The sequence below is a fragment of the Oncorhynchus mykiss genome, chromosome 4, assembly GCF_057628025.1.
Source record: "Oncorhynchus mykiss isolate SJ-2025 chromosome 4, ASM5762802v1, whole genome shotgun sequence".
NCBI lineage: Eukaryota > Metazoa > Chordata > Actinopteri > Salmoniformes > Salmonidae > Oncorhynchus > Oncorhynchus mykiss.
Window position 1 is genome coordinate 62,242,576 of NC_143025.1, and position 11,571 is coordinate 62,254,146.

The 11,571-nt window shown below is 40.9% G+C and overlaps 1 protein-coding gene across 1 annotated transcript in view; it reads right to left on the reverse strand.

Annotated features, from left to right (window-relative positions):
* The window catches only part of ube2j1 (ubiquitin-conjugating enzyme E2, J1), a 29,756-nt gene extending 18,470 nt beyond the window's left edge, over window positions 1–11,286 (reverse strand). The window contains exon 1 of the mRNA XM_021600237.3: window positions 10,905–11,286. Coding sequence (XP_021455912.3) covers window positions 10,905–10,935 — 31 coding nt within the window. The 5' untranslated portion in view covers window positions 10,936–11,286. The remainder of the gene's footprint in view (window positions 1–10,904) is intronic.
* Between the last annotated feature and the right edge of the window lie 285 nt (window positions 11,287–11,571).

Consider the following 11,571-nt stretch of genomic DNA (forward strand, 5'->3'; position numbering starts at 1 on the left):
TGTGATTGGGAGTCCCATAGGGCAGCGCATAATTGACCCAGCGTCGTCCGGGTTATGGTTTGTCCAGGGTAGGTCGTCATTGTAAATATGAATTTGTTCTTAACTGACTTGCCTAGTTAAATAAAGGTTAAATAAAAAAAATACAAAGAAGTGGTTGAGCGGTGTGAAAATGACTGAGGTGAGATATGGTATAGCTATCAAAGCTCCAAGCTTTGATAGCAGTGCCAATGGCGGCTCAGACACCGTCTGTGCCACTAAACCCTCCAGTCATGGGCCTGATCCCCGGGCCATGGCAGCTGTCAACAGTAGCTTGTCCCAGATCTCATTGGGTAATATGGGTCCCTCCTCCAACTCCCACATAGTGGTCGTCTCTCTCAGCAGCTGGCTGAATCATTTTGTGAGCGTTTTTCAGAAACACCCTGATTAACCAGGGTTGATACAGTAGGCTGGTGGGATGAGCAGTCACTATGAAAATACTGTATACTGAGGGGTTTAAATTGGGATTTTATTTGACTAATCAAAACAGGTTTTTGTAGGGTTGATTTCCAGATTAAACACTAGCACAGTGTGGTCTGCTTGTGTGGGAACACCACCCCTTCTGTGATGATTATCTAGATGAGACAGCTGTTGGGCATTTCCATGTAAAGGACCCATGAGCACCAATGTGAAGTTTATAGAAGCATGTCAAATCGGGTGTTAAATAAAAGCTAACAGTCCATATTTTTTTATATATATTTTTTTTAGATAAAGATACACACACACACACACACACACACACACACACACACACACACACACACACACACACACACACACACACACACACACACACACACACACACACACACACACACACACACACACAGTGCTTTCAGAAAGTATTCGTATCCCTTGACTTATTCCACATTTTGTTGTGTTACAGCCTGAATTCAAAATTTATTAAATAGATGTTTTTCCCCTCACCCATCTACACACAATACGCCAAAGTGAAAACATGTTTTTAGAAATGTTGGCAAATGTATTTAAAATAAAATACAGAAATCTCTCCTAAAGATAAGTATTCACACCCAAGTCAATACATCACCTTTGTTAGAATCACCTTTGGAAGCAATTACAGCTGTGAGTCTTTCTGGGTAAGTCTCTAAAGCAGTGTTCACGTTGGCAGTTTGAAGTGACTCATTTCATTTTTTGGGGCATTTCTGATTTGAATGTGTTCTTTTTCCTGCCGTCTGAACAGCCAAGAAGCACATGGAATCGGATAGTTCAAGCCACATTTCAAACCACCTTCGTAGGTCGTTTGAAGTCGGATACAAATCTGATTCCTAGCCATGTGACTTGCGTCTAACCCTCAAGTGGTTTTTAGACGGTTATTTGGCATATCTTGTTGCTTGCGAGCTACTCTGTTGACAGTTTGACAAGAACGTGTATGTGGTAGCCAACTAGCTTGCTAATTGATAACAAACAAATTAGTGAATGTGCCAGAAAGCTAAACAGCTACTTAGTTGACTGCTGTGGCTAGCCAAAAAGGACTTGTTTGGAAAGTTAGATAACCTTATCCTTTGAAGCTTTAAAAGTGTTCTTACACTATGATTTGGAACCTTCAAAGCAACTGGGAAACATCCATGGCAGGTATTGTTGTCACCTTAGCTTGCTACATAACTTCTGATTGATAGGAAGCACGAACACCACCAATCAGCCTACATCACTGCACACAAACCCATCGTTACCATGACAACTAACGTAACCATGTCAGAAAATGACTGCTGTCTGAATACACACAAATCCGATTTGGTCACTTGCAACTTGGACATTCGATATTTAAAAACTGATTTGAAAAACAAAACTGATTTGAGCATTAAGGCCTGCAGTGTGAACAAGGTTTTAGAGTTTTGCACACCTGGATTGAACAATATTTGCACATTATTCATTAGAAAATGTTTTAAAACTCTGTCAAGTTGGTGGTTGATCATTGCTAGACAGCCATTTTCAAGTCTTGCCATAGATTTTCAATCCGATTTAAGTCAAAATTGTAACTAGGCCACTCAGGAACATTCCATGTTGTCTTGGTAAGCAACTTCAGTGTATATTTGGTCTTGTTTTTGAGGTTATTGTCCTGCTGAAAGGTGATTTTTTTTCACCTTTATTTAACCAGGTAGGCTAGTTAAGAACAAGTTCTCATTTGCAACTGCGACCTGGCCAAGATAAAGCATAACAGTGTGAACAGACAAAAACACAGAGTTACACATGGAGTAAACAATAAACAAGCCAATAACATAGTATAATTTTTTAAAATCTATATACATTGTGTATGGTATACAGAATGTCTCCCAGTGTCTGTTGGAAAGCAGACAACCAGGTTTCCTCGAGAATTTTGCATGTGCTTAGTTCTATTCCATTTCGTTTTATCCCCCTAAAAAACTCCTTAGTCCTTGCCGATTACAAGCATACCCATTACACGATGCAGCCACTACCATGCTTGAAAATATGAAGAGTGGTACTCAGTGATGTGTGGTGTTGGATTTGTCCCAAACATAACACTTTGTATTCAGGACATAAAGTTCATTTATTTACCATTTAAATAAAAAAGTTTTCCTTTAGTGCCTTATTGCAAACAGGATGGATGTTTTTGAAATATTTGTTTTATTCTGTACGACAATGTTGATCCATCCACAGTGTTATCCTATCACAGCCATTCAACTCTGAACTGTTTTAAAGTCACCATTGGCCTCATGGTAAAATCCCTGAGCGGTTTCCTTCCTCTCTGCAACTAAGTTAGGAAGGACGCCTGTATCTTTGTAGTGACTGGGTGTCTTGATACACCATTCAAACTGTAATTAATAACTTCACCATACTCAAAGGGATATTCAATGTTTGTTTTTTTTATACCAATAGATGCCCTTCTTTGCAAGGCATTGGTTGAATCTGTGCTGATCGATCTTACGGATAATTATAAGTGTGGGGTACAGAACTGTGGTAGTCATTCAAAAATCATGTCCATGCAACTTATATGACTTGTGAAGCAATGTTTTACTCCTGAACTTATTTAGGCTTGCCATAACAAAAAGGGTTTGACTACTTATTGACTCAAGACATTATTCTATTTTGACATTATGGGTTAGTGTGTCTCGTAGGCCAGAGACACAAAATCTCAATTGAATTTATTTTAAATTCAGGCTGTTAACACAACAAAATGCAGAAAAAGGCCTGGGGTGTGAATACTTGCTGAAGGCACTGCGCATTTTTCAACCATTTTCTATCCTAAATATTAGGAAAAAGCAAAGGCTTTGATTTCTGTTCAAAGATGGAAAGGGAGTCTAAGAAAACACCTAACCAGGAAAAAGTCTTAAGGTATTAGAAATACATCAATCTTGTGTAAGTTTAAGAAACTGTACCTTGTAATTTCATTACCAAAACCTCACATCTCTCCTTCATGAGGGAGGATGATGAAAGTTCACAAAAAACAACAAGTAGGTAGACCTACATATTAGTGTTTCTACTGATATCTATTTGGCTTATGAATTATTAAGTGATTAAAACTCAAAAAGCTGACAGCCCTACTGTTTCTGCAGACATAGTTGAATCTTCATTTTGCAACAGATATTTAAGAGTTTTTGGAAAAGATGGTCAAAAAAGTGAGGGAGATTTGACCTAAATTCTGTTTCCAAAATGTGTTGTTTGGTCCAATGTTCAGTGTAAATTGTTAAGTGGTACATGTGCATAGAGTTCTATGGCTTGTTAAACATTGTTTGGCATACATTTTAATGTGAAAGAGTCTCAGCGCAATTCCGTTACCGTGATATTGCCCTGCTATTGTAATGAACATAAAATATAGCATAACACTTCATATCAAGATTGAACATTTAGCCTACTTTGTCATGAAGTTGCCATTGCCCATTTGTTACCTAGTAGGGACATAGGCTATATGTATTTTAATTCTGAAACTGGGGAGTTTGATGCAGAGCCTTATTGTTCACGGGCTATATTACAACCTGAAGGGCCACTGAGCACTTCAAGAACCACCCATCATTAAGTCCAAATCATTCAGTTTGGGGAATAAACACGGGCCCCAACACTACTTTTTACATAACCTTACACGTATTATAATATAGCTCGTGAAAAATAAGGCTATGCATCAAACTCCCCAGATTCAGAGTTAAAAGTTTACATATAGCCTATGTCCCTACTAAGTCCAATTCCTTCGGTTTGGGGAATAAACACTGGCTCCCTTTGAAAGCACTGCAGCAGGCTTCAAAAACACTTCTTTTGGTTATGGCGGGGAAAGAGAAGAAAAGCCTGAAGAAAATAAAAAGCATTGTTTTGTATGTGGGTGGTCGAATCGACATCGTCTTGGAGCAGTCTGGTATAGTCTGCACTCGTTGTGTTTCCCAGGGGACAGAAAGAGGAGATATGCTGTTTTCGGACATCCTCCCACAGCGAACATGCACCCTCGTGTAGGCTAAACAACTCAGCCATCCCTCATTAAAGCCACTATGGGCTGAGGGGCTTTTGCAGTGAGAGTCAGGCTATCGGTTAAGCATGATGTATCGTAATAATTCACTAGGTAGGACAAAGAACTAACAGGACCTTAGGAAATCCTTAAAGGCTCAGTGCACTCAAACTGGATTATCCTGTGTTTTATTTAAAATTTCCATACTATGAGGTTGGAATAATACTGGGAAATTCTGATAATGCCCTTTTAGTGTAAAAATGCCTGAAATTTGAAAAGAATGCCTGAAATTTCAGCCTGCTTTGGTGGGATGGAGTTTTGGCCTTCCATGTTGACATTACCATGTGGTAAATTAGTTAATAGATCAAATGAGAGAGTTCCAAACCTCTGACAATAATAGCTAATTTTCAGTTTTCCCCTCCTCACTCAGCCCACTCCCAAAAGGCAAAATTCTTGCTTGAGAAATTCCCCTGTGCTAAGAAGCTATTTGTTTATTTTTTACCATTTTAATTTAAAACACAGTAAGGTACTTAATTGTAACTCAGAAATCATTTGATATTGAGATAAGGCTACATTGAACCTTTAATAAAAGTATAGCATCATTTGCTCAGTAAGAATCAAGCTTCAAAATCCTATATTAACCCGGATCTGGACAACAGTGACATCAAGCTCTTACTGAGGCTTCAGACTTTTAAATCAATACTGATACTCACATCTGATTACTGTTGTTATGATACCATCATTTTGACTTCAATACTGATACCAGGTTTAGTATCACGATACTCGATACCAAAACGATTAAAAAATTATACCACAGGAAAAAAAAAAGGCATATTAGCCAGTCACAAAATGATACTTGATCCAGACAGAAACTCAGCTACTGCTGTGTTCAATCGTTGGGCATCTTTTGAGTTCAATATCATTATATCTGAAATTTGATGTCAACATTTCAGACAGCCATGTATGCATTAATGAATGAGTTATACAATTAATTAGACTTTGTTTTTACCAATCTAACTACATAACAAAGGTAATCATTTATTTGAATGCTAAATCTCTATTGATAAACTATTGACGTTTCATGGGGCTACAGATGACAACCTGTTTCCTTCCATTTGGGACTTAATTTTATTGTACTGCTTAACAACATTTGCCTAGAAGAAGCAATCTCTTATTTTATGAAATTGCATGCGGTCTTTAAGAGCCAATAATGATGCATGGATACATGCCCACACAGTCAGTTGAGTTAGGTGAGGGAGGGAGAGAGACATGTCTTACGGACAAAAGTATCTTTGGATGTGAGGGAGAGACGATTAAGTGAATCAATAAAGTTTTTGGGGACAAACAGCTTTAAAATCAGCATATCTTTACAAAGTATTTCGGTAGTGAATTGATGTTAGCTTCCTTCAGCTGTAGGCTAGCAAGGAATGTTAGCCTACAAAGCTGGAAGCTATGAGTATCTTATTGCATTGTAAAGTGTTCAAGCCTGTATGGGCATTGTTTTGCAAACAGTAATTAACAGTTTCAACAATTCAACATGCCTTGTCGCAATATTCAAGTGTGTTCATTTCTGTGCAGCATGAGTGGGGAGCTAACATGTTGCAGCCCAGACTCCCAGTGCTCTAGCAATGTATGAGTAAGTGGAGTAGGCGAGAGGCATGCACGGTGCGCTTGCGACAGACTTGATCGTTCCAATCAGTAGATGACGTGAGACACATTTGACAGAAGTAGCGAAAGTAACAACTTCTAGTACCAAACCACTTTTCATGTTCTAGTACATGTTGGTATACCATTCAACACTACTGCTGATACACATAAACCAGATGTGTTGCAGACAGACAGTGACGTTTCTTTCTTAACTGGATCAGTTGCTTGCTCTGCTGGATAAGTGGAACTCTCCCTTGTCTCCCTGTGGAAGCTTTGGACCCTGGGATTAAACACCTCCCTCTGCAACTGGATCCTGGACTTCCTGACGGGCTGCCCCCAGGTGGTGAGGGTAGGCAACAACACATCTGCCACACTGATTCTCAACAGAGGGGCCCCTCAGGGGTTCGTGTTTAGTCCCCACCTGTACTCTCTGTTCATCCATGACTGTGTGGCCAAGCCCGACACCATCATTACATTTGCAGATGACACAACGGTGGTAAGCTTGATCACCAACAACAATGAAACAGGGAGGAGGTCAGAGACCTGGAAGTGTGATACCAGGACAACAACCTCTCCCTCAGCATGATCAAGACAAAGGAGATGATAGTGGACTACAGGAAAGGGTCGAGCACGTCCCCATTCTCATCGACGGGGCTGTAGTGGAGCAGGTTGAGATCTTCAAGTTCCTTGGTGTCCACCAACAAACTATCATGGTCCAACACACCAAGACAGTCGTGAAGGGGGCACGACAACACCTATTCCTCCTCAGGAGACTGAAAAGATTTGGCATGGGTTCTCAAAAAGTACTACAGTTGCACCATCGAGAGCATCCTGACCAGTTGCATCACCGCCTGGTATGGCAAATGCTCGGCCTCCGACCGCAAGGCTCTACAGAGGGTAGTGCGTACTGTCCAGTACATCACTGGGGCCAAGCTTCCTGTCATTCAGGACCTCTATACAAGGCTGTATCAGAGGAAGGCCCTAAAAATTGCCAAAGACTTCAGTCACCCAAGTCAGACTGTTCTCTCTGCTACGGCACGGAAAGCGGTACCGGAGCTCCAAGTCTAGGTCCAAAAGGCTTCTAAACAGCTTCTACCCACAAGCCATAAGACTGCCGAACAGCTAATCAAATGGCTACCCGCTCTATTTGCATTGACCCCCCTCCCCTCTTTTTTCCCCCCGCTGCTGCTACTCGCTGTTTATTATCTACGCAGTCACTTTACCCCTATACTACCTCAATTACCTCGACTAACCTGTACCCCCGCACATTGACCCGGTACCCCCTGTATATAGCCTAGTTATTTGATTGTTTGCACCTCTATTTTTTAGATTAGTAAAATTTGTTTTTGAACTCTTATTTTTCTTAAAACTGCATTGTTGTTTAAGGGCTTGTAAGTAAGCATTTCACGGTAAGGTCTATAACTGTTGTATTCGGCGCATGTGACAAATAATTTGAAGTTGTGCTGTGACTGTCCCTAAAGAGGAACAGACACGGTGGCAAGTTGCGACAGAGGCCGTCTCTAGACTTGACAGTTCATGCAGCTTCAGTATTCTGATCATAGAGTTCCGATCATGGAATTCCGAACGTGTCATGCATCTACACCTACATTTAAAATGCGTCTACCGTATTCACAGTGTGCCTAGATTCTCTTTTCCTCCGTGATATCAAAATTGCAGTATGCATTCTACAAACGGTGGAATAGGCAAAATATTAACACAACAAATAATGGCACCTGTAACCTCTGTAGCTAGCCAGCAAGCAACGCTAAAGGGATTGCAAAGGGTTTAACATTTTTTTTCCCCTAAATATTAGCTAGCTGACTAGCATTTATGAGGCCAGCAATCACGTTCCTCACATATTAGGAACGTATTTCCTCCAATGTTTTAATGAAAAGATGCCTCTCGGTCCCAGAACACTAGTTTTCTTAGGAGAAATACACACACAATGCATCCCTGATCACCTCCTGAAGTGGTCAACCAGATATGAACACAATCAGACCAGTCTTTTCAATGCGATCTTCATATTCTGAGAGCAGAAGTCACATGTAAGTGTCAAGTGTAGGCAACCTGAAAGACGAGGAGGAACTCATTCAGGATCTTTGTCCTCAGTCGGGATTCACTGCCCTAGTACTTTGTTTGTTTGTGAAACCATAAAGCAAAGATTTGCTGATTTCAAAGCTCATTGTCCACAAAAACATTAATTCACTTAAATCGCCTCTCCCTCACGTCGACTCACAAGATAGTTTCCCCTTTTGTCTGTCATGTCTCTCCCTAACTGAGCTCAACTGACTGGGTGGGCAAATCAACTTAATGAATGACATCATTACTTAGTCTTAAAATAAGAGATTGCTACTTCTATGCAAATGTTGTTGATCAGTACAATAAAATAAGTTTCAATTGGTGAGTACGGCACAGTACATCACTGGTGCCGAGCTCCCTGCCATCCAGGACCTCTATACCAGGTTGTGTCAGATAAAGGCCCAACGTTTCTTCAAAAAGACTCCAGCCACCCAAGCCATAGATTGTTCACTCTGCTACCGTGCGGCAAGTGGTACCAGTTTCCCAAGTCTGGAACCAACAAGACCCTAAACAGCCTCTACCCCCAAGCCATAAGACTGCTAAACAAGACTGCTGAACAGCTAATCAAATGGATACCCGGACTACCTGCAATGACCCTTTTTTAACTAACTCTCTTGCACAGACTCTGTGCACACACATTATGCAGACACAAACGAACACACACACATAATATTGCTATAAAATCGTAACACAAAGAATCGCAATACATATCATATTGGCACCTAAATATTGTGATAATATCTGGCAATCCCTGGCAATTCTCAGCCCTAGTCAAAAGTAGTGCACTATATAGGGAACAGGGTGCCATTTGGGACATAAACCTATAGGTTAGGAAAGGGGAGTGGTCAGTAGTAAACTCAGGCAATTCCATCATTGCCCAGGTCTCTAAATCCTATTGTATTATTATGAATTTGGTTAAAAGTCATTATGTAACGGTGTCTCCCTGCTCACAGGACCCAACCTGTCTGAATCGTCCCCAGTTGCCTGCAAAAACTAAAATGCGTTACGTAAGATTTTGTGTACAGGATTATAATCCTATCCCACAGGTCCACTGACTGACACCCTGCTCACCGCAGGAGTCAGGAGGCCCATGTGGCAGCAGAGGCTTTTCTTCTGTCACACCCACTCATTGTTATTATGAGACGCAGCTAAAGAAGGGCTCCACATAGTATGCATCCCAAATGGAACCCTATTCCCTATGTAGTGCACTACTTTTAAACAGGGCCCATAGTGTTCTGATCAAAAGTAATGCACTATATAGGGAATAGGGTGCCATTTGGGACATAAACCTCCTCTAGGTTAGGAAGGCGGAGTGGTCAGTAGTAAACTCAGACAATTCCATCATTGCCCAGGTCTCTAAATCCTGGCACTGTGATGCTGTGCCTTAGACCACTGTGCCACTCAGGAGGCCCTCATTGTGGGTTTCTATTGACGTTTCTTAACAGAAGTCAGCTCTACAAGCTTTTGGGACATGTCTCAGAGACAATGTCATGCTCACCTTACAACAATAAGCTATTGAAAAATGGAGACAGTGATACTCTAAGTATAGGTTCTCCATTTGCTTATCCACACAAAAAAATGGGATACTGTAAATGCATCAACTACCAGAAAGTGGTGTAGCCATTTCCTTACTTTGACTTGACCACCTTTCAAAACTGGAAGCAAATCTTTATTTGATCCTCTCTCAACACCCTGACTCAACTATAGCCTCAGCCTTATTTTGACCCCTTCTCAAAATCCAAACACTAGCTAACCCAAGCTGTATTTGTAAACCCTTCCTTTAAGACCTTAAATGCAGCCCAAACCGGGTGCGCAAGGACAACTTTGATCTACAATATTCTGAGCAGAGAATTTTTTTATCTTTCCCCAACCCTCCACACTATACTTGATCTAGCATGGAGGACAGGAACTACAGGCCAGAAAATGCTTTATGCAAAAACAAGGTTTCGGTACATATTTCTTGACACAGCCCAAGGCTGGCCAAAGAAGGCAGAAAATGAAATCTAGAAACCATGTCTAATTTGAGCTAGTGAGGAAACCACAGAACGACTGAACACCTGGAGCTTAGTGTAACTGATTAGCTGTGGTTGAAAGTGACATGTTCCAACCCACTCGGCTGTTCATGTTAAGATAATTCTGCACCTGCCACCAGTGTGCACGTGTGTGTCCTTGTACCAGGCAAGCCAGTCAGAGGCTGAATAACAATGTCAACCCCAAAGGTGTCTGATATAGGTTCACTATTTTGGAGTGATCATAACCAGGGCCCACTGCTCAGATTACTGTCTTTTTGGGTAAGGTGTTAGTGAATACAAATAATTTAAGACACCAACTTCTGATTTTTATCTATGCTCAAAGACTCCACTAAGTCTGATCAAATGAACAGCAACACGAAAATAGACAAAAGTATATCATGACTTATATCATAGTGTCCGTGAAGTTGAGGTTAGGCTACGTGTTAGCTACTAAGTGACAGAACGCCTGTAAAAGGCCATAACGTCTAGATTATTTCTTAATATTATGGCATTGTCATTTGTATTCAAATATCATTGGGCAAATAGTTTGCTAAACATACAGTCAAACAAGCTAGCTAACGCTAGATATTATCAGCATTATGGTGGAGTCACTTCTTCATGATGGGAAACCCAAAGCCAATAAAGCCAAATCCTTTCTGCTAGGCTAAATAGCATTAGCGAGTTCGACATATTGTAGTCTGTGTCATTTACAAACTTACCTGGGCTCTTGAGGTTATATTTGTTCTCCATTTTAACAAGTCAAATGGACTCAAAATGTAGCTCGCGTCTGTTTAGGAGAGACAGCTGACACACGCACATCCAGCTAACACTAGCCAATACTGACGTTTGATTCGTCCAAAACATGCGAGCAATGTATTCGGTAAAGCTCACCGAGTGCCAAAAGTCGTATGCAGTTTACCCTAAACAGCTGTCATATGCGTTAGTTAGCTAGAAAGGAAGTCCTGACGTGGCACAAGTTTGTTGTTCCACGAATTTGGTGAGCGACCTGTTCGAACAGAGAAGAATGTCAGTCGTGTGACGTCACGTGAAAACGTAAACAGGAACTAGTAGAACTGTAAAGGATTTGAACGACAAAACTTTATTAACACACTCTTTCATTCCCTCTATTAAGATATACTGACCAAAAATATCAATGCAAAATATTTTGCTGTTACAGTACATTTAAGGAAATCAGTCAAATTCAAATAAATTCCTTAGGCCCTTATCTATGAATTTCACATGACTGGGCAGGGGTGTAGCCATGGGTGGCATAGGCCCACCTGCTTAGGAGTCAGGCACACTCACTGGGGACCCAGGCCCATCCGAATGAGTTTTTCCCCACAAAAGGGCTTCATTACAGACATCAATTATCTTCAGCACCTCCTC